This window comes from Sceloporus occidentalis, unplaced genomic scaffold (assembly GCF_023333645.1).
Source record: "Sceloporus occidentalis isolate IW3139 unplaced genomic scaffold, rSceOcc1.0.p SCAF_59, whole genome shotgun sequence".
Classification (NCBI taxonomy): domain Eukaryota; kingdom Metazoa; phylum Chordata; class Lepidosauria; order Squamata; family Phrynosomatidae; genus Sceloporus; species Sceloporus occidentalis.
Genome location: NW_028317039.1, coordinates 4,166,520 through 4,190,239, shown reverse-complemented (window position 1 = coordinate 4,190,239; position 23,720 = coordinate 4,166,520). Strand labels below are relative to the sequence as shown.

At 37.1% G+C, this 23,720-nt stretch overlaps 1 protein-coding gene across 1 annotated transcript in view; it reads right to left on the bottom strand.

The window, feature by feature from the left end:
* Nucleotides 1–23,720, bottom strand: part of LOC149287574 (neurobeachin-like protein 1) — a 62,502-nt gene that overhangs the window by 20,706 nt on the left and 18,076 nt on the right. Inside the window, exons 8-28 of the mRNA XM_089492768.1 lie at nucleotides 22,285–22,591; nucleotides 21,589–21,695; nucleotides 20,467–20,553; nucleotides 15,038–15,121; nucleotides 14,844–14,942; nucleotides 14,056–14,621; nucleotides 13,706–13,838; nucleotides 13,427–13,546; nucleotides 11,240–11,543; nucleotides 9,275–9,360; nucleotides 8,719–8,808; nucleotides 5,644–5,806; nucleotides 5,263–5,396; nucleotides 4,683–4,842; nucleotides 3,838–3,940; nucleotides 3,378–3,525; nucleotides 2,986–3,144; nucleotides 2,072–2,231; nucleotides 1,333–1,421; nucleotides 627–1,208; nucleotides 71–246 (exon numbers count right to left, since the gene is read on the bottom strand). Coding sequence (XP_089348894.1) covers nucleotides 71–246; nucleotides 627–1,208; nucleotides 1,333–1,421; nucleotides 2,072–2,231; nucleotides 2,986–3,144; nucleotides 3,378–3,525; nucleotides 3,838–3,940; nucleotides 4,683–4,842; nucleotides 5,263–5,396; nucleotides 5,644–5,806; nucleotides 8,719–8,808; nucleotides 9,275–9,360; nucleotides 11,240–11,543; nucleotides 13,427–13,546; nucleotides 13,706–13,838; nucleotides 14,056–14,621; nucleotides 14,844–14,942; nucleotides 15,038–15,121; nucleotides 20,467–20,553; nucleotides 21,589–21,695; nucleotides 22,285–22,591 — 3,857 coding nt within the window. The remainder of the gene's footprint in view (nucleotides 1–70; nucleotides 247–626; nucleotides 1,209–1,332; nucleotides 1,422–2,071; nucleotides 2,232–2,985; nucleotides 3,145–3,377; nucleotides 3,526–3,837; nucleotides 3,941–4,682; nucleotides 4,843–5,262; nucleotides 5,397–5,643; nucleotides 5,807–8,718; nucleotides 8,809–9,274; nucleotides 9,361–11,239; nucleotides 11,544–13,426; nucleotides 13,547–13,705; nucleotides 13,839–14,055; nucleotides 14,622–14,843; nucleotides 14,943–15,037; nucleotides 15,122–20,466; nucleotides 20,554–21,588; nucleotides 21,696–22,284; nucleotides 22,592–23,720) is intronic.

Here is a 23,720-nt window from a genome sequence, read left to right as displayed (position 1 = left end):
TAAATGAAAAATAATCCAAGGTATTTTTACATGCTGGAAATTAACACAGAGTGTGTCAAATTGTGCTTACTTCAGCTTAATTTCATCTGATGGTCGCAACAACTCATTGGTGGTCCCCAGATGGCTTAGAGCTGAAAACACTTGGCCTCGTTCATTCCAGGTTGCCGCATCTGATCTATCAAGACCTTTCCACATCAGGCAAAGCAGAATGTCAGTCAACAATTGTACAAGCTCCTCCTCACAGTCCTGAATGAAAGTTAAAACATTCACACTTAAAATATTTACCTAATGCAATCAAAAGTTTCAGGCCAATATAAACAGGTCATAAAGGGAGAATAATTACAGTCAACAATTTAGAAAGAGAGGAAAAGAGAAATTTACACGATGTTCTTTTAATAAAGTAGCATGATTTATGACACTTGACTAATAGTTTGATTTCCACTCTGCATGTGTGTTGCAAATATGACCTCTGTATCCCTAAAATGCATATAGTACATGGAATAAGTAACAAGGGTCAAATAAAAAGGAGTCATCTTTACACCAATGTTTCCCAATACAAAAAATTCCAAATGAGTTTTTTGTTTTTACCTTCCAGATTTGGAATAAAAAAAAAAGTTAACCCTCACCTCTGTGCTTTCCAAGTTTACACTTAGGGAGATATTGTCTCTGAAAAGCAAGTCATTTGAGTTGTTGGATTCTTTATCAGACTGATTAACACTAAATGGCTTTGAGACCTCTACAGGCGATGGGGTACTGGTCAAGCTCCCTGGAGTTTGGTTTTCATTCTCTTCCAGATCGAAATGAGTTAGCTCCAAAGTAAGACGTGAATGGTCCCCAGGCCACAAATCATCTTGATCCTCCACCTTAAGCTGTGCTTCACTAAAGGAAACATTTTCATCATCCAGTAACGTGCATGCTGACTGGATACTTGAATTAAGGGATCTGCTCTCAACAGACCAGCTGTTGCATGTATTATCATTGGAGGAGAGACTATAGTCCACAGGTACTCTTTCAGGATAAATCTTTGGCAAGTCCTCTTTGAAGGTTTTCATTTCCTCTTCCTTTGTGTTATCTCCAAAAGCCACTCTAGTGCTGGTCTTACACTCAGAGTTTTCCTTCAGAAATAGTCTTACCAAAGTCTCCTGCCATCCTAACTGCTGAACCATCTGATTAGCAGCATCTTGCTGAAACTGTAAAATCTGAAATATCTACACAAGAAGAAAATAAAAAAGAAAAATATCACAATCCAAGATAAACTAACAGTTACAACATTATTATAAAACATGTAATCAACGCTGGGTTTTTTTGTTGCTGTTTTTAAGGTAAACAAACCTTCCTGCAGATGGCTAGTCGAACTGTAAGGTCTGATCTGTGAGATAAGTGCACCACTGCAAGCAGGTCTTTGTAATTTATAGCAGCATCTGTTGGTGCAGAGAGGGGAAAAAAAGACCATTTACTGAACAGGACTCTACAGCCCAAATAATAATTGCGCACTTTACATCTGCTTAAAGCTTTTAGCCATAATAAGGTGAATATTGACCATCTCCATCAACACATTAAAATAGTTAATGAAAGTGTAACGGTTTCCCTATAAAACGTAAGTATTGTAACATTACCGCTTATTTTCTGAAATACGTGTGAGAAGCCATCTTGCTGTACCATGACAAGTTTTAAAACATATTTTGCAGGAAACAATCGTGATAACAGCTTTACAGAAGGCCCACTCTGGGCAAATAATGAACTTAGCAAGGCCCCAAGTATCTAACACACTAAGCATAGAACTGTATTGTATTTCACAATATTATACATATTTCTTCCATCATCTCATGTTAACCAACATATGCTATGTCAAGTATGCTACATACTGTAAAAATAGGGAAACAATAACATGGATATTTTAACCAAAAAGTGTATATGCTCTAGATTTCTTTGAAAGGCTGCCCAACACAAAGAACAGGAGACACAACATGGAGTTGACTTAACATAGCTGTATTCATCACCATTATTCTACTAAACATTCATGATATCACAACATATGAGAAGTCCAACATGTTCAGCAAACATTCCTTACCTGCACTGATGATTTGGTTAAGAAGTCCCTTTATTACTACATTGGTAACAGAAGTATCATTCATTAACAAGCCCAGCCCTGAGTAGCCAACTTCACTCAGCCGGATGCGCTGTTTGCTCTTTTCATAAACCTTGGTACATTTCAGCATCTGCTCAAATATCTGAAAATATTTAGGTAGAGAGTGGTACTTTGTTAGGCATGGAAATAAATGAAACAAGTCAACGAGATACCTTTATTGTCTGACTAACTAGCTTTAAAGTGCAAGCTAATCTTTCAAGCGAATGTAGGTCTTCTTAGTTGAGCATACCTGCAAAGAACTAAATAAGCTTAGATTGCTCATTTAGCCAGTAAAGGTATCACACCTTGGTTCTCATAGCTTCCTGAAAAAGTAACTAAATTGAAAGCCATCCATAGTTTTCTCTTTGCAAAGCAAATGGCTCAGTTTATGCATTCTTTAGTATGGGGTCCTCACTCTATAAAAACAAAGTGTAACTTAACCTACAATGTGTTCATCAGCTGCCATAAAGAAAACTGAAAACTAGGTACATCACACAATTCTGATAAATGTTGAATGGGTTGCACATAAATCATTAGCCTTCTTCTGAACTCTATCCAGATTATCTATATCCTTCTGCAGATGGGGCTCAAAATGCATTGTTTTCAATGGGTTTAGGGAGCGCCCATTGTCCTTAAGGGGTTAAAACCAGCAATTATATTAGGTAAAGATGAACGATCATATATATATATACTGAAACATGTTGTAAAAAAATGCCACCTGAGAGTAATCAGTCTTTAGGGGCACTTGTGGAACATTTGGCTCAATGCTATAGGTATGTTTGGTTAGGATAAAATGGTGGAAGCTATTGCTCTGAATTACAATGTGTAAACATTTGGCTGTGTCATCAGCCCCTTACCTTGAAGACTCTTTCTTTCAGTCTGTCAGAATATCTCTGATTTAGCAACAAGGCATAAAAAAGGTCTCCGCATCCTGGCTCAAAGAGAAGCAGGAATAGTTGGTCCCGATTTGAGCCGTTCATCAGAAGATGAAGGATCACGTCTAGAATCCCACAGAGCTAAAAGTGACACAGTGGGAATGGGGAGTTAATTACATAATGATTATCTAGTGAGATTAATTTAGATGTATAAGATTGACTTCCCCCAACCGTGCAACAAAGCATATCCAATTCATATTATCTGCAAATTTACAGCTTAATGCCATGGCACAAACATGTAAACTAAATGTCTATATACCATGCACACTTGATTTCCCCCCCAAATGAAATGCTTCCATAAAAAGTAGAATTACCTGTTCTTCATCAGTGATGGCAGCTACATATCCGATTATGCTTTGTATGTCTTCATAAGTCCCACCTTTACTCAAAAAGTATTTAATCAGCCCATACAGGGACGTCCTTATTGTTGTCAAATCATCAGATGCCAAAGAACTTTCCTTGCTGTTCAATCAGATGAACAGAAAAAAAATGTATAAATGTGACTTTACATTTACACAGCCAACAGTTTAATGCCAATGAAAGAAAACAGGAAGCATTTTGTGTTTTGGACGATTTCATTTGCAAGATCCTTTATGTCTTTTGCGGTGCTGCTGCAAGCATGTGTGGAGGGGCATCGGGTTTGTAATAATTATTCAATAATATCTTATCGATTCACCACAAGACATGGTAAAACAATTACAGACGTGCTTAGTTTAACTGGCATTCATAGCGGCTATAAAAGTTTCAAAGAAAATGAAAATAAATGTTTCATACCTGTAATGAATTCGGATTGTGTCCAGGAGAAATTGAACACCATACTTCTTATGGAATAATTTTCTGCTGTCCTTGATCATGGTGGAGAGGTATTGTATGTGCCCTATAACAATGTCAGGAACGTAGGATACAAATTTAGCATGTTTTTAAAAAGCAAACTTTAATACGTGACAGCAGATTGTTCCCTGTATTTATCATTATATTCCCCTTTCAAATACATGGAGGGATTCATCAGAACTCCCCCCAAGAATATGCCCCCTATTCCTGTCCCTCTACTCCTTGGTTTGAGGGAGATATGTTCAAATATGTTTCATGCTTAGCAGGATGTACGTGCGGTATTCTCACCACCGGATCTAGTGCTGGCTTGCACAAGAGTTCAAGGGGTCTAACAAGATACCCGCAAGCATGTGCACTCCCAGCGATTGGCTGCTTTAAGCGGACAATATCGGCATATTACTCTGACTGCTGGGAGGATTCACTACAGCTCCAGATCCGTTTTTGCAAGGTAGGCACTTTTCCCCCTTTCAAAGTGCTTTAATATGGATTATTTGTCCCCCTTTAAGTTTGCATTCATCAACATGCTCAGTTTGAATACATCGTACAATGTAAAGTATTCTTACAATTTGCCCACAGGTAAGCAAAAATTATCAAAAGTATATGTATTCATTAGATTCTTTGTTAGTGAATTCACTGTAACTAACCTTCAAAAATATCCTACTTTTAGAGCGCCAGCAGAATCTTTAGCATTACAACGATGCTTGCAGAATACAAATGTAACATTTAAATTACAAATATAAAGACAAACATAAGACATACTTAAAACCTATAAAAAAAAAACTACTCACCAATCCGAAAAGGGAAGTCACCACGATTCCATATGCGGAAATCAAACAGCAAATGTTGGTACATTTGCTGTTGTAATGGGGTGTTTTTTTCCACAGATACCTGCTCAATCAGCAACTGCACTGCCATCAGCACATTCACATCCATAAAATTACCTGGTGCCTAATGGAAGTAAAAGAAAATCCTAAAACACGGTCAATATTCAAAGTAGTTGCATTTTTCGCAATCGCTGACTAACATGGTAACATCGCGCTGTAGACAATAGGACAGGGGTGATATCAACAAAATTGAATGTATATTCTCTCATAAGATGTGTTTATTCATTCTAAGCTACCATTCCTATTAATATATTTTAAGAAAAACACTTATTTCTATATATTAATGGCTATGATGTAATAAGTGAAAAAATGGGTCTATCGCCAACAAAGTGCACAGAGTTGAGAATGGAACTCTTTGGGAAAAGTCTGATGAGTAGTAGAGTAGATATGCTTCAGTTCAGTACCATTATTACATGGGTCATAAACAGAAACAAGAAAAAGCAAGGAGCCTAAACATCAGAACCACACAGAAGTTCCTGAATACCTTCTGCATCAAAGCCCCTAATGTGGCAACTCCATGAGAGTGCATGAGGTTCTCCTGGTTTATCGGATGTCTCTGAATGAAGTGTTTGATCAACAACACAAAAGTAGCAACAATATTTTTTTCCAGCCGTGCTTCTGCAAACCAAAAATACAAATCATAATAAGCATTACTCCAATGGAGGAACATTATGATATTGATACATAGCATTATTCAATTATAAACCCATATATTAACCCCTTAATGACAAAGCCCATACATGTACGGGCTCGAAATGCATTGTTTTCAATGGGGTTTGGGATCGCCCATTGTCCTTAAGGGGTTAAATAAGTACCAGTCTATCAGCAAATTATATGGTTCTTCTACTATAATATATATATATACCTGATGCTTTTGTAGATGACAGAACCACAAAATCCCCTTCTGTAGGTGTTGAAAGTTCTGGAGTTGAAGCAATGGAGTCAAGTGGGGGAGGCTCATTTAGGCAGCTGATTTGCTCCAAAATCGGAAATAATGTATTTAAGCCGCCAATGCAGTTAATTGTGTCCTAAAAATTCAGAAAATGATTGCATTGGTATATGCTATGATTTTGCTTGTGATAAAAATAAATCTGGATCCTCTCCATCATTGCTGAAAGTGACAATGTGAAAGCTTCAAGTCTAATTCATTTACTTTCTCCTTAACCCCTTCGTGACAAAGGCTGATTTTACTTTTTGTACCCTTCGTGACTTCTGCGCTGCTCGTGTTTAGTTGTAATTTTCTTCTTTCCCGTTTACTGAACCCACACACATTAGATATTGTTTTTTTCAGGACAAGAAGGGCTTTCTTTAGATGACAGTGTTTTGATTGTATCATATTATTTACTATTAAAAAAAGTATAAAATATGGTGAAAAATTTAGAAAAAAATGACTGTTTCTAACTTTTAGTTGAAAAATCTTTTACTCATCTATAAAAGGTAATGAAAAAACCTGCTAAATAGATTCTACCCAATGTTTTTACGGTTTTTTGCTTTTTTTCTGCACGTTATGGAGCAATAAGTACAGGTAGCGTTTTGCTATTTCAAAGCCATTTTTTCCAAATCTGGCAGTTCTTCCCCCCATGTGCCATTTCAGGTATCTTTGAAGCCAGCCAATACAATTTACCCCATCAAGTCATATATTTTTGAAAACTAGACAGCCCAGGGTATTCCAAATGCTAGTATTTTAACCCTTTCCAAGCACTAATTCTACCATCAGCCTTTGTCAAACTTTATGGTAGTCATTTTTTTGCATTTGTTTTGTCACACACATTTTACTTTAGGGATGAATTAAAAAGTTTTCGTATATGTCACTATCACAAAACACCCCAATATGTGTTCAGCAACATCTCCTGAGCGCGGTGATACCCCACATGAATGATATTGCCTGGCTGTTTGGGGGCAAAAGGGCCACATTTGGGGCATGCGCATTTTCAATGTTGAACTTTGGCATTTGGGGATCCACTGCCCATGCCCTATTTGGTACATCTTGGAGCCGGGCCATTTCAGTGTGCCCAACAAAACCATATATTTTTGAAAACTAGACACCATAGGGTATTTTAAATGCTGGTATTTTAACTCTTTGCATGCACACATTTTACCACCAGCATTTTTTCAAAGTTTGCAGTAGTATTTTTGTGTGTGTATTTTTCCCATACACACCTACTTTATGTATGAATTTACAGCTCCTGGTATATGCCATCTCCTGAGTGCAGTGATACCCCACATGCATGGGTTTGTCATTTTTTGGGGGAACTAAAAGGCCACATTTGGTATGTGTGCATTTTTCTAATTGGAAATTAGATGTGTGGCCATCCTTCCCCCCGTGTTAATTGGGACATTGTTGAACCCGGCCAATTCAATTTACCAATTTACCAAAAGTAGACACCCCATGGGCATTTAATATGCCAGTATTTTAACTCTTTCCATGCGAGAATTGTTTTAAGCTAATGTGCTAATTTTAGGACTTGCTCACAAAAATATATTTTTTATATATATATATATATATTTTAAAAAATTTTTGCCTATTTTAAAAAAATTTTAACATTTTTTTTCAACTTGAAGGTTCCCCTGATAGTGACATCAGAGGGAAATTATTTACACATTTTACTGGTTTTTTACTATTTTTTTTTCTAATTATTATTAATTTTATTTTTAATTTATTTTTTCTAATCACACTGTGATTAGAAAGCTGGGCTCCATTGACTTGCATGGTTGAATGCAGTACCTGTATTCAACCTGCAAGTGGAGCCAGAGTTCTCTAGAGACATTCTAGCGAACTTTTTTTTCTGTTTTGTTTTTTTTCCCGGGCCGCCGCCATCTTGCGGATGGTGAAGACTGCATGCAGCTGCGGCTGCTGTTTATTTTTCTATATAGCACATGATTTTAGGTTAGTTCACGTTTCTCTAGAGGGTCTGGAGACCATCTAGCGAACCTTTTCATCTTTATTATTTTTTTTTCCCGGGCACCCGCCATCTTGCTGATGGCGAAGATCACCGGCAGCTGCGACAGTCCATCCTAAGGTAAGTGTTTGGTGTCGCTGGATGCCTCCTGATCGAGGCATTCCAGCGACACCATTTAAGTTTAGGAGGTGATCGTTGATCGCCTCCTAAACGCTTTTAAAACGTATGTATGGCGGATGTTGACGCCCCGGGGAGGGGCTAGACATGGCCCCTGATTCCGATTACGGCGTTGCTGAATGCCTCGAGGTCGACGTCGTTTGGGTTAAAAAAAATAAAAAATAAATAAAAAAACGATCACGGATCGATTTTTTTTACCCGTTTTAACAAATGACGGTCCTGGCACGTCATTTGTCGTTAACGACATGTTTTTCCGTGACGTCCCCGGACCGGCAATTGTCATCAAGGGGTTAATAGAAAATATTTTACAAGGAGGCAACAGGCCTTTGCGCATTGCTTCACAACCACTGAAGTAATAATGTATTAAGTAAAAAAAAAAAAAAAAAAAGTACATATAATCAAAATACTTCCTACGATCAAAACCTGTCACATGTCAAAATCCTTACATTCCACCATAATTAACCTTACACACTCCCCAAAGATGTGATCTAAAGCTGTTGGCAGTTACAGTAGTGCGTATCTCCTCTGATAAATTACCTTCCTGTCAAACTGATCTGAAGCTCAAAACAATATATTTATTCCATAAGGTACAAAAAGGATGAGCACTATCCAATCTTTAACAGTGAATCACAATTTATTGTGAAATAAGGCAGGTTCGATGGTTCAACAATACAATTTGTGAGAAAGGGTTATGTAATAAAACCGAATAGACTGACCTTACCTGTTCTTTTAACAGTAAATTGTGACCCACTGTCCCCAGAGTATACCTATTCATATGTTTTACTTTATATACAAAACTATATACACACATAAAAATAGATACACTATAATGTAAGAGATCGAAAACACAGTCAACTCAATACCTTTATGTCCCAGTTCACAACTTCGTTCCCTGTTAATCTTCCATGCAAAAGGTTGGGTGACAAGTCCAGACATATAGGATTTCTGCATGCCTATGCAGAAAGGTTTATCAAAAACTTGCGTTACAAGCAGTGGGTGCCAAGTCCAACAATCTAAACATTTGAATTTATCTACAAATTTCTGTTATGTCTCTTGCCTACTTTATATCCTTTACATTTCAAAACATTTCTCTTTCTTAAAAGAAATCAACTCCCAATGTTATCTTTACACTATTAAAAGTATAAGGACATTACAGAACTAACAAGCTGTGAATATGCAGGCAATACAAGCAAGAATTATAGGCATATCTGTCTGCAAATAGAATTTCAGCTAAAGAGAGTTTGTAAAGAACCACACTCTACCCAGAGTAAAAGGCCCAAAAATTGGTAACTTCTGGTAACTATCAGGGTGTTTCCCAAATAGTTAATTGAAAAGTCATTGATTGGGGAGCAGCAGTGACTTAAAAATTACTAAGTATGAAAAAAATATACATCTTTTTATTTTCAGAATTGAATTTACCTTTGGAGTATAACATATAAGCAGTTTGTTGGGTAAATCAGATAACTCAGATTCCTGTGATTTCCATGGACTCAAACAGTTTGGGCCTGGAAAAAAACAAACATATAATTTTTGTCTTTTTTATTGTTTAACGTAACTCAAAAAAACTGAACATATATTACCGAAAGCTCAGTAGCGATTTCAATATTTAATTTTGAACAAAGGTTCGATTGATTTCCTTAGTTTAGCTTTGCCCATAACTATTGAATGCTGCAAACGGTCTGAAATGTTGGATTCCTGGTCCTTGAAATCTCTTTAAAATTAAGTTCACTCCCCCATGTGGTTTTGCTAATAACAACAGCTGACATAATCAATGGCATTAAAAGTTGAAAGTCAGATTATGTTATATTTTATTTCAGTAGGAGTTAAAGAATGCAATACCTAAAAAATGGCGTAAGTTAAAACTGATAATAGATATATCCCTAATAGGGTCGTAACTAGAAACCACAGGGCCCTGGTGCAAAAATGTTCCTAGCTGCCCCTCCCCCCCACCTTCACCAAGCTACATGAACCACAATGCCACCTTTGCCCCAAGCAGCTTGCGAGTGCCACCTTTGCCCCAAACAACGTATCAGTGCCGTCCTAACCCCCAAACAGCCTGCGCCATTTTTTGCCCACAGCTTGTCAGTGCCCCAAAACAGCTTATCTGTGCCATCTTCGCCCGAAACAGCTGTTCTACACCATCACTGCCCCCAAGCAACAAGGTTGGAAGGGCCCTTTCTGAACGATTTTAAATCGGTATGAGGAGATCGCCCGGGACTAGAGAGATGGGCCCCATCACAATTGCGACTGCTGTATTTACGCCACTTATCCCGAAACAGAATAGGATTACTATGACAAAAGAAGGTAAATGCTTTCTTACCACAGTTTTTTCTGACTGCTTTTCATTGTGTGTTTGTTATATGGTATTGGAGCATTCACTGGGTATAGCAGTTCAACCTCTTTACAAGTATCATTTTCTACTAATACGTGTTTTAACTGTACGGACTAAAATTTATTTTTAACAGGTTAGGTTTTTTCATTGCTGTCAGGCTTGGTGTAGAAATTCATTAAACTGCTTGTAATAGTAGTTCCATTCTCTTTAGCAGCTATTATCAGTTTTTCCTTACATTATGCGATTTAGGAATTTGTAAGATGTGTCAGTGGCGGATGATGATGATGATGATGTATTGCACTTTTGTAACAGCTTATACTTAGGTGGGGTCTTGCTTCAGTGTGTCTTTTGTGTTGTGTTTTATTTGTTTCTCTCCAGAGTTATGTTTTGGTGCAATCTGCATCTGTTCCTTTCGGGGTTGTGTTTTGAGGCAGTGTGGAACCTGAATGTGTGTGTGTGTGTGTGTGTGTGTGTGTGGTCATTCTTGTAGTCTATGTGCAGCTGAACTTTCAGGAGAAGATTAATATGACAAAGGGCTATCAGGGGCACTGTTCGAATGTCCGATTCTGAGGCGTTAAATTTACAGTACGTTTTTTTATCGGTTCATTATTACTACTGGGAGAACACTTATGTAGGTTCTAATGCTGCCTCTTGCTCTCTCTGGTATTGTGGTGCTAGGTAAGTACTAGATATTTGATGTTGCCAGTGATGCCACCGATAAGGTAATTGATGAGGGCATTGATGATGTACTTTTTATGTAATCACCATGCAACTGATGTTTTCATGTCACTGAAGATGCAATTTCTGGTCATTAGGAAAAGCAAATGGAGGGAGTAAACTTAATTTCAAAGAACTTTATCTTGTATTTTGCAGCTTTTGTCTGTTAACTTTTGCCATTGAATATGTATTCAATATGTATTCAGTATTTTGTATATGTGCACTTTACTATTGCCAGTTATTGTTATGTGTCTGCAGCTATATACAACTATATTAAAATATGGATTTTAGTTATTATTACAAAAACATTAAGACACAGTAGCTGGCCTACTTACCAGCCAAGTACAAAGCCTTAACTTGGGTTGCTTGTAGTGCCTCGTGTAGAATGAAAACAGAGCCAAGGTGCCCCTGAAGTGATGTGGGAGTCCCCCATTCACTATCCTGGGTACCAGCTGAAATAGATTTTGTTACAAAATCTGCCTTCCCCTGTGATCCAGTCCATGATGAGGATGAAAGAATCCCACTCAACGATGATCTGCTGCTCCCGCTTGGAGGAGAAACAGGTGGGTCTGGAATTTGAGATGGGGGTGGAGTGTTGGTCCTCTGACCAGCTGATCCAATACAACATGAGGTGAAAGGCTAGAAGGGACCACAAAGAAAATAAACCAAAGATGACTAAATCTGCCAAACTCTAAAGCCAAGACATTCCCCTAACTAAAAATACTTCTGTGCTGAATATTTTTAGAAAGGTTGGTTGGTCAGTTGGGCAGCTGCATTTCTAATAAATACAGAAGTATTACTCATTGACCCTTTTAAGACTACAAAAAGCAGAAAGACTTTGGTCAAAGATCCTGCCCTCACTCTTTCTGAAATAACCAACAGATTCAATCTAATTAGTTTAATGGAGTCTGCTGGGAGTAAATCAAAGTAAAACGTATTTATATGCATTATACTCCACATGCATTTTTTCTTTTTGGGCACGGGCAAAATGCTACAGAACTGTTTTTGTATTCTTTCAACACTTCTGGGTTGGGGCCATCATTTAAAAAAAAAATAAAAAAAAAAATACAATTTTGTAGTGGAACAAAGTTTTTGGTTAGTTTTGTAAACTCCTTACATATTTTTTAATTATTTTTACTTGTACTTTTTTACACTGTCCTAGTCAGAAAGCAGTGCAAAAGCAATAGAGATCCACTTCAGGGATCCCTCTTGTAACGCCAGTGTGTCATGGTGACATCACTGGGGTCCGTATAAGTATTTGTTTTAATACCGTATTTGCATCGGGGTCATCTTATAATCAGACCTCAAATAGGTCTGACTATGAGACGACTAAGATCCAGATCCCCCGCAGCTGCAGGGGACGCAAATTGCGTAGACATCTACACGCTGCCCCGGCTGCATGACAGGGGAATCAGAAGCACCGGTAAGTTGGGCGGGGGAGCGTTAAATGGGGGGCATAAGGCATTTCTGGAGGCAGAGTGTTCCATGAAATGCCTTTTAACCCCCTTAATGCCACTTTGCCTCCAGAAATGCCTTTTTAACTCTCTATACGCCACTCTGTCTCCTGAAATGCCTTAAACCTCCCTATATGCCACTCTGCTCCATAATATGCCTTTTAACCCCCTTAATGCCAGAGTGACATATAGGAAAGTTTAAGGCATTTCTGGAGGCAGAGTGGCACATAGGGGGTCAAAAGGCATATCATGGGGCACAGTGGCATATAGGGTTAAAAGGCATATCATGGGGCACAGTGGCATATAGGGGGTATAAGGCATTTCTGGGGCAGATGTGCATAACTGGGGGGGGGGGCAGGTTGGAAAATAGAAGGAAATAAAACCAAAATATTTTTCTCAATCATAGCGTTTATTTAAAAAAATAGTTTACATGAATTAACATTTACTGGTAAAACTTTTTTCCTATAGGGTCGTCTTATATTCAGGCTTTTTCTTTTTTTTTCCTAAATTAATATTCAGATTTGGGGGGTAGTCTTATAATCGAGCAAATACGGTAATTACTTTTAACTTTTTTCTCTACTCTATCTCTCCCCTTCTGTAATCTAACTGCTGCTGATCACACAGCCATCAGGATTGCTATGCAACCCTGCATTGAAAATAACAGCATAAAATCATCAACAATAAAAATTGTTGCTGAGACTAATACAGCAATATTCTTTTGTGTGTTTATATAAGGTTCTCAGTGACCCTGTAATACAGGATTACAGGTAAAGAGTGTTCTTGGTAGCAACAAGTACACAATTACAGTCATATAAAATTTCATAAAACACAACAATGCACTTTAAATCATGGGAGATATCACATATAGATTGTGCTATCCAATTTATTGTCAATATGTATAGATTTTTTTTTATATGTTTGTAAGAAGTCAGCTTTTGGACCTTTAATAAACAAGACTCAGTGTTCTTGTTTGGACTCCATATAAGTTACACAGATGTCTACAAGTCCTTTTACTGGGATAGTCAAGAGTTTTAAACCAAAGAAATGGCTGAAATCTTTGAAACCTACTTCACTCATTGATGGAAACTTGAGCGGGGCAGTGGCTTTCTGTTGTCCATTCACATAAATACAGACAAGGCTTTGTCCAAAGGGTCTTTTTCCAGGCACATGTACTATTGCTATACTGTGCTGTTAAAACAGTACAATAAAAAATAAACAACATATATTACATTACATTTTATTTTGTATGTATTTTATGCCAGTTTAAAGCTACTGTGAAAATGTTGCTTTTAGGATGTGGTCTGTTAATATGGGATTTTCACAATACATCCTTAAAGTGAACCTTACCCACAGGGAATCACAAAAGCAATAATCAGGAAGCATAACTGTTGCATATTCTTTTTTCGTGCAAACTGCAACAGCTAGAACTCCTGTGGATGAGATGAAAGCTTCAAATCCCATGCCGCTATCTGTAAAAAAGCTGAAAAAATGGTGTAGGATTTAACACTGGAGTTTAAAAAGATATATATTAAAAGGTGCTCAGAGGAGAAAATAAAATGACAGCTCTAGCAAAGAATATTTACTTGGCATACTAAAATTAAATGTTTTAAGTGGAAAAGCCCTTAATTTCTATTGGTAATTAGTACCTAGGTTAGCTATTTAATTTAACATCTAAATCTGTACTCAGACATACATACCTGTATAACTGTTTCCTCTTCCCCCCAATAATTGACTGATCTTGATCCAAACAAAACCAAGCAAAAAAGCTGAATGCAGATCCAGGCCATTTCTGAATAGTGGGCACAGCAATCCCCGCAAAGCTATGGGACAAGTTAAAGTACTGCAAGGCACTTTCCAATCCTTGCTTCCGCGCAATAGCAAGCAAGGCACGTGTTACAGGAATAACGTAAGGGTAGCTCTGCTTGTGATCATCAACACGCAGTATTCCAATAAGATGGAACAGCTCCTCTGAACTCATCGACAGGCTACCCAACGAACCCAGGAGGGCAATCAAATTCTCAGCACAGCACCGGTGCAGCGAGAGGTGAGAGTTTAAAGTGTTTATGATGCGAATGACCATGCTGGCATTCACGCACATTGTGCGGCTTTGCTTGTTTATGCAGCAGATCCTTTTCAGCCAGTCAGAGATAAAGATTTGTAAGTCATGGGATTCTATCTCCGGAAGCCACCGAATGAGCAGCAGCAAGGGTTGGACATTACTGATGCCTAGAATTCCAACAGAAGTATGTTCTCCTTCGACAGCCTGCAAGTTAAATTATATGAATTGTATTTTTTTTTAGATCATACCATGGGTAGCAATATGTGTGTGCGTGTTTATGTGAAGAAAATAAAATATAGTTATGGAACAGATAAGCAAAGACTCATTTTTCTCATTATAAATTATTTCACAGTAAATTCCATGAAGCGCCAAAAAAGTACATGGTTCCTTTGAAGACAAACATACATAACACATTAGTAAACCTACCATATTAAGAAGCTCCTCCAGCAAGAACCTTGATGGCTGACCCAAAGACTTTAGCACCTCAAACAAGTGTGTGTACCCAATTCTTTCCTTAAATACTTCCTTAAAAGAAAAAAAATACAGTTTGGTGGTAAGAACTCAAAATTACAAAGTTAAAAACACCTCCATTAAAATTGTGTTTCTAAATCACAATTTACCTTTGCAGCAGGAGACTTGTGCTTTACAGCTGTAAGTGCTTGAATAGTGCTGACTGTCAAGCAGTCGAGTCTTTCCTGAAATACCTACAATTCATGAAAATAAAAACAAGGAAAGAGCAAACAGCAAAAAGTTAAACTTCACTTAGATTTGGATCCATTTTATGAATTTCAAACATCTTCAGTGAAATTCTGAATTTCATGTAACCTAACAGACAACCACCACAAGTCCCTCCACCAGCACCAGGAGAAAAAAAGGCCAATAAAGCAATGACAGGGAAAAAGAAAAACACACATGCTCTTGGGGCAAACAATTTAGTTTCCTCTGAGATGTCCTACATCAAAACCACACTTTTGCACTACTTCTTAAAATGTAAGATGTATGGAGAAACAAGATATTATATAAGAAAAAATGGAATTCAATAGCATAAGAAGCAATCTGTCAAATGGCAACCTTCTAATTTCTGATTTACTACATTTTATGTTTATAGAGGAATCCTTCTTAACCCCTTAAGGACCGGGCTCATTTTTCGTTTTGTACCCTGTGGGACCGAGGCTGTTTTGACACTTTTGTGGTGCTTGTGTTCAGCTGTAATTTTCTCCTCACCCATTTAGTGTACCCACATAAGTTATATATTGTTTTTTTCAGGACAAGATGGGCTTTCTTCAGATACCATTATTATGATCGTATCATCTTATTTACTATAAAAAAAATAAAAAAAACATGGTGCAAAATTGAAAAAAAAACACATTTTATGACTTTTATTTGAAAAATCTTTTACTCACCTAAAAAAGCAAGTAAAAAAACTAGCTAAATAGATTCTACTACTTGTCCTGAGTTTAGAAATACCCAATGTTTTTATGTTTTTTTGCTGTTTTTTGTAAGTTATAGGGCAATAAGTACAAGCAGCGTTTTATGATTTCCAAATCTTTTTTAACAAATCTGGTCATTCTGCCTCCATCTCCTCTTTGGAATACATTTGAAGCCGGTTAACTCAATTTAACCCATTCAAACCATATATTTTTGAAAACTAGACACCCCAGGGTATTCCAAATGCTGTTATTTTAACCCTTTCCATGCACCAATTATAGAACTACACTTTGTCAAACTTTGTAATAGTAATTTTTTTTATTTTTTTTCCACACAAATTGTACTTTAGTTATAGATATACAGGTGCTGGTATATGTCACTGTCAAACAACACCCCAATATGTGTTCAGCAACATCTCCTGAGTACAGCGATACCCCACATGCATGGGTTTGTCAGATTGTTTGGCTGGTAAAAGGCTACTTTTGGGGCATGCGTAATTCAGGTGGTCATTTGGTCATTGTGCCTCCCTCTCCTCTTTGGAATATCTTTGAAGCCGGTTAACTCAATTTAACCCATTCAAACCATATATTTTTGAAAACTAGACACCCCAGGGTATTCCAAATGCTGTTATTTTAAACCTTTCCATGCACCAATTATAGAACTACACTTTGTCAAACTTTGTAATAGTAATTTTTTTTATTTTTTTTTCACACAAATTGTACTTTAGTTATAGATATACAGGTCCTGGTATATGCCACTGTCAAACAACACGCCAATGTGTGTTCAGGAACATCTCCTGAGTGCAGTGATACCAGACATGCATGGGTTTGTCGGGTTGTTTCAGATTTAAAATGCCACATTTGGGAAGTGCGCTTTTTTTTCTCCATTTTGGTCAGTCTGTACCTATGCCCTATCTTTGAGCTAGGCCACTCCAATTTACCCCATCAGCCATTTTTTTTATATATTAGACACCCCTTGGGTATTTGAAGTGCTTTTATTTTAACTCTTTGTTGAGATTTTTGAGAAATTTTAGCACTTGCTCAAAATAATAAACTTTATTTTTTAATTTTATTTTATTTTTTTAATACTTTTTTTATATTTTTTTTACACATTTTGCTGGTACTGGATGGTTCATCTAGTGACATCACTGCATAATTATTTTTAAATGTTAGCACATTTTTTTTAAAAATTTTTTTTCCATTTTTTATTTATTTTATTTTTTTGAATATTTTACTAATCACATAGTGATTAGAAAGCTGGGCTCCATTGACTTGCATGGTTGAATGCAGTACCTGTATTCAACCAGCAAGTGGAGCCAGTTCTCTAGAGGGTCTGGAGACCCTCTAGCGAACTTTTTCGTCTTTATTGTTTTATTTCCCGGGCCGCCGCCATCTTGCTTGATGGCGAAGATCACCGGCAGCGGCGGCTGTGACCGCTCTCCGGAGCGGTCACAGCCCACCCAGAGGTAAGTGTTTGGTGTCGCTGGATGCCTCCTGATCGAGGCATTCCAGCGACACCATTTAAGTTTAGGAGGCGATAAGTTATGGCGGCTGTTGACGCCCCGGGGAGGGGCCAGACATGGCCCCCGATGCCGATCTCGGCCTTGCTGAATGCCTCGACATCGAGGCATTGCAGCAAGGCCGTTTAAGCGAAGAAAGTGATCCTTGATCACTTTCTAAGCTTATTTAATTTTTTGACGGTTCAGGACCGTCAAAGGTCATTTAGTGATCTTCTTGTTATGACGGTCCTGAACCGGCAAAGGTCGCGAAGGGGTTAATACTAGTATCACTTAAAGAGACACTCCAGCCATCAAACGCATTTTTAACACGGTCTCTTTAAGTGTTCATGCTGTGCTGAAATGCACTAGGGGATAAGGCATTTCCCCCCAGGTTTTTTTGTGCAGGAGATGTGATCTGCCGAACATATCTCCATGCATGCGATATATTTACCATCAGTCAGATCCTGCGCTGTCTCAGCTAACACTGTGGGTGGAGGTCTTTTCAGATTCTGGAGCACGTGTGTAGAAAGTGCCCCCGTTAAGTTCAACAGAAGCACTTATCCTACCTGCTTCATCCTGCAAACTGATGGCAGGAATTATCCGACCATAAAGATGGAATTCTGCAGATTCCACATCAGTTAAGGGTTTCTGTTTTTATATATTCCCCTTTTATAAGGAATGCATATTAAAGTACTGACAGGGGGGTGGGCTGTCACAAACAGTAAATGGTCCCTTCAAACTTTCACAAACTACACTAAATAAATCACATACTTTGACATAAAGAATCAATCCAGTGTGGTGTTTGAGATTGTAATGTAACCATAATTTTTAAATACATTGTGAAACAAAACTAAGTTGTATTTCATGCTAAACTCAAGCTGCATTACTGTATACAATATTTTATATAAAACTCATAGAAAAATATATAGGATTTTCACTTTAAAAACATTTGCCTTAGGATATAAAGCACATTTAACTGCCGTAAAAAAAGTTCTAGAATATTTACTCTTCAAGTAGTTAATATTGTCTTGTAAAATATGAAAAAAAAAGTCTTGTGTGTACATTAGTGGGTAAGCAGGAATTCACAAGTATGCAAATCATATGCATTACTCACGGAATAACACAATTTCATAAGAAAGAAACGGGCATAACGTTCCTTTCCAAAAATATTCGGCCAGTCTATTACAATTCAGCGAAAATAAACATGCTGGTTGGCTCTTAAAGAGATGCTTAAAAAAAGTCTTCAAATTTTTGGAAAAAAAAGTAGAATTTTAATCTGTTTTCATTATACATTTCAGATTCACTGTGAAGCTTTTTATGCGATGGGTAGTTTTTCTCAATATTTCACTTCTACATTCATCACCATCATTCTTCTTTGTATATCTGTGCAACATCGAATTTAAACTGAGCTACACCAAATAGTCTGCCATAAATTGGATGTAACCAGTTATAGGCAATTCCTAAAATTAGCATTGCATAATATATGGCAGAGAAGGAAATTTACCATTAATAGCTGAGACTACAACAAAAAGTAACATGTTATTGCTAAAGGCTTATTAGTTTATCCCGGTAACAACTGCAAATGGTCAGGTTCTACGTATGAAAACATACTAAAATATTTATGAATACAAGGTAATATTTTCACTTTGGAGGGTAACTGGGAAAAACACATAGTACTGTTTTTATGTGTGTTAAATAACTCCAAATATATTAACCTAAAATTGATTTTTGAAACATGCAAGAGCACCAAGCACCATCACCAAACACTCAAGTTTAGAATACGTACATAGAAGCCCAGAATACCAATCCACGGAAATGCAAGGCAGGAAAACTGAAATTATAAACTACTATTGCTAGTACCAGTCTGAATCTTTTACCCATCACTTTACATAAACTCAGCTTATGGAAGAAAAAAAAAATGTTGATGTACAGATAGAAAAATCAAGAAATCAAAGTTGCGTACAAAGGTTTGACCAAATTAGAATTTTTTTGGGTGTTCTTAAATGAAAATGGACAGTCTGTCCATACTTGTTTTAAGATACCCTCACAAGTATCCTTGCAGAATATATCTAGTTCAGAAATACAAGGCCACCTTGTATGGATTCCATGTTTGAGATCTACCCATATTTTTTCAGTAATATTGTGTCTAGAGAATTATAGGAATTATAGAATTTTGAGTTTTAATTTCTTGAAACAGTTCATGGTTCCATTCAATCATTGCCATGCTATAACATGCAACTTTTTTCAGCTTCAAGTTTCTTCACCAGCTATGGGACATTAGCTTCCAAGATGTGTTGATGTTTAGTCAAATGTTGTTAAATGAGAAGGGCTTACTCTAATAACTAAATAATGCTTGCACCTAAATGCATTGGAATCCACGCAAAATGGACTTCAATAGTCACTAAAAATAATATAAATTCGGGAACTAGACTGTTCCTTTAACATTGGCAAGCCGCTCTGTTCTTCAAATGTTTTTTTTTTTCCTTCTGAAACATATTTAGGGTGACTGTAACCATGGTGTTTAATATGCTTATCTAGGTATAATAGTTCAGATATTAACTTTAGTGATAAAATCACAAGTGAGCGTTCTTTCTGATGACTATTTCATAATGTTTGATGTATTTCTTACAGTTCTTGTCTTGACTTCAACATTTACACTTTGCATTCATTTCTGTCAGCACATGCCTTAGATTAAGGTTTAATAATTCAATGAAATTTTGAGCAACTACATAAAAAGACTAGATACCACTTACCTACCACCTTAATTGCTAAATTAACATAATTGCTAAAGGGTTTTCTAATGATTATTTAGCCTTCGAAACGTAAACTTGGATCAGCAAACACAGGAGTGTTCCAATGTTTAGCGAATTAAACATTTTTTGTCACTGCAAAGGTGTACTTTGTGAAACTATTCTGTGTTATGTGCTACATACTTTACTAGGACTTTTCTAAAAACACCTAAAACACTTAGAAAAATGTAGTATTGATAAAAAGGTAATCACAAAAGTCACAAATAATAACACAAAGAGTAAAGAGTATGTATTTAAGCTGAGTTAAAGTAAAGTGGTAGAATTTTTAGTCTACAGGGTATTCAGACGGTTTTCAGCTGTAGACTACATATACCTGATTTTCATTCATTTCTGTCAGTAATTTGTTGGCAAGGTCTTTTTCACTCTTGTCTGCCCCTGTAGTGTTAGCGCTTAACAAAAGCTGCGGGATGGAGACAAGAACATTGCAGAGAGGTGGATTAACTGTGAGCAGCAGCCACTAAATGAGAGGGATTATCAGACCGGGGGCTCAACAGGACATGCATGTTACAATTTACCCATTTCAGCAAGTCTGCAGGAACTCTGGATTGCATTTTTTCCAGTTTGATTATATAATTTTAGATCTATTACAACAGCACTAAGTTTGAATACAATTTAGTTCAACCTTAAGAACATAAATCATTGTTACATCACCCCTGTACAAATTTTTGTTCATTTGATTACTACGAGTCATATAAGATTCGGAAATATTTATTTTATTCCTCCATTTCATGCAAATCGATTTCGTCAGTGAAAGGGTAGAACCATCCATTAAACTGACAGCAGTAAAAAAAAATGTGTTACAGGGTTACATACATAAATTTAATTATACACACACACATTATACACATACATATATACGTATATATACATACACACACATACACACGAATAATAAATTGGATGACTTTATAGCATGTTGTCCGGGATGGTGCACACACAGAAATGATCATAAAAGCCTGTTATCACCCATTAAGGTATTTCAGTCCAAAAATCCATACACACGCTAGGGATGTTTAGATAAATATTTAAGATCAATATGGAATGGTGCCCACTTGCAATTACATTTTAGCACACATCATTCCAGAGTTTTAAACTGCTTTTGATGGATAGATTATAATGCATTCCTACTGGTGGGAATAATCTGAAATTGTGTGTCAATGTTTCCTTAATAAAGCCACAAGATAAACATTGTTTGAGATGATTACATATTGCTGTTTAGGTAGGTCATGGCTTTACCATTTTGTTGCCCAATGCATTACTTTTCAACGGTATCAGAGGAGCATTACACCGCATTAACTTTTTTTGTCCACAAACCAAGCCTGCTTACTTTGTTATCTCTTTTGACTTTAAAGGATCATTATGGTCAATATGAACATGGCAGACAGATACCAAAACGGAAGTTACCAAAACGCACCCATTTTTCTTTCAAACTTACCCTGCAATTCTGAAGTAGCCGGATGAGGTGCTCGAAACAATTGCTGTTTAGAAAAATAGCTTGAAGGACAGGCCTGTCTGCACAATTTAACATGGCAGTCATACATTCTGCAAGAATCAAAGAACATACATAGAGACAGATTACTACAAAGAAATTCCACTCAAACATGTACTTATGCAAGGCTGATACCTATGACACTCAATAGAGGGTAAATATTAGTTGCATAAACTGTGAATTTTGAATGAATGTTTAAAAAGTTCAGTTTCTTTTTTCCTTTTTTGGGCAATAGATCCTCAGTGGCATGGGGCAAGTCATACCATATTTTAGGCATGGCAAAGAGGAAGAAGCAAGCAGAAACTGTTGTGCATTGAAAGGGGATATCAGGTGCTGTATGGGTGAAGGTTTTTGGGTATGGGCTGATACATATAAGGAAGTGGGATCATGGAGGGCAAGTACCCAAAAAGAAACTGTATACAGATTTTACAGAAAAACATATCCCAAATTATGGGCCTATCAACTTCCATATACTGTGTCAATTTCTTCCATACTACACCGATTTGCTGTTCCATGTGTTCCCACCTATGCTCCCAACAAAAACAAATGCAATCACACCATTCATTAAATAACCAGTCAATACCACACAGCTTCATAAGATCATTAAAAAGGTAAGAAGAACTGTTAGTCTAAGAAACTTACTTAACATCTTGATTTGTAGTGTGATGAATCTGTTTTCCCATTGTCTGGATCTCCTCAAGCTTGGTAATGCTGAATGATCAGAGTTCAGTAGCTTAAAATAGTTTTCTAGAAGCGTGCTTATCTCCACCTGCCGCTGGTCTGAGCTGCTGACCAACAGGATGTGCACCACTTCAGTCAAACATTTGAGAGTTATCTCGGCCTTCCGACTCACTTCATTGCCATCACAGTGGTCCCAAGTGTCACAGTCTGCTAGGACTCGCATTAGGACCTCCATGGTGGCAGGAGAGATGACCTGGAGAGCATTTCTCTAAAAAAAAAAAATTAAAAAAAAATGTGAATAAATACATTTATTTAAAAAAAAAAAAAAGGATAAAGAACACAGAACATATTTTACAGGTATTGTACATTTCATGTTTAATTTCTTCAATATAAAATATAGTAAATAACCTGTGTTTAATCAAAATTAACTGCAGTCAACAATACACTGTAAAGGAAGCTTCTGGCATACTAAAGACTACAATTACTTTTGTTGCACTAAATAACCTTACTGAGAAGTCACACAGGGTGGAAATTCCACCATGACAATATTTTATCTCATAAATTATTTATTTTTTTTAAACATCTCAATTTAGCTCCTATAAACAGATCTGAACTTTTCAAACTTCCAAATTTAAAACTGCATACCCAGCATCTTTACAGAGGTCAAAATCTGTTATCAAAAATAATTACACATATACAGAGTATCTATACCATCCAATTGGAGAAAGGTGCACAATGTCAAATATCTGTTATATATATTATATATACACACAAACATACACAACCCTTATATCATTTGGAATTGACAGTTACTGGGGCTTAAAGCAGCGCGCTATGATGGGACCTTAACTGTACGCCCATCCAGCGTGACTGACAATTCAAACCAAGGCTCTCTGCCTGAATGTGTTGTGTGCAGGAAGAACTGCCAACTAATGTTTTGTGCTGAGAGAAGGTCTAGCACAGGGGTTCTCAAACTGCGGCCCTCCAGCTGCTGCAGGACTACATCTCCCATACTCCTCAGCCAGCCCCTTAGCTGAAGGAGCATCTAGCATGTTGCAGTGGGGGAAGGCCTGCTGGATAGCGTTGTGTGCAGGGGTGATCAAGTGTAGAGAAGACTGGAACAAAATAAAGAGTGGGGAGACATGTCCAGGAAATTTGTGTGCAGAATTAGTTTTTAATACTAGTACACTAAAAAGCTTGGGTGGAAAGTCAAAGCTTGTTGTGGAAATTGAAGGTACTCAGAAGTATCTAGTGGAGTCTTCATCTGTTTCTAAGGTTGCCATTGGAAAGGAGTGAGTGTGGCTTATGCGACTAAGAAGCCAAATATCCTTGTGCCTAAAGATACCAGACTGTTCAACACAGTAACCAGACAGTATTAACATATAAATATGTATTTA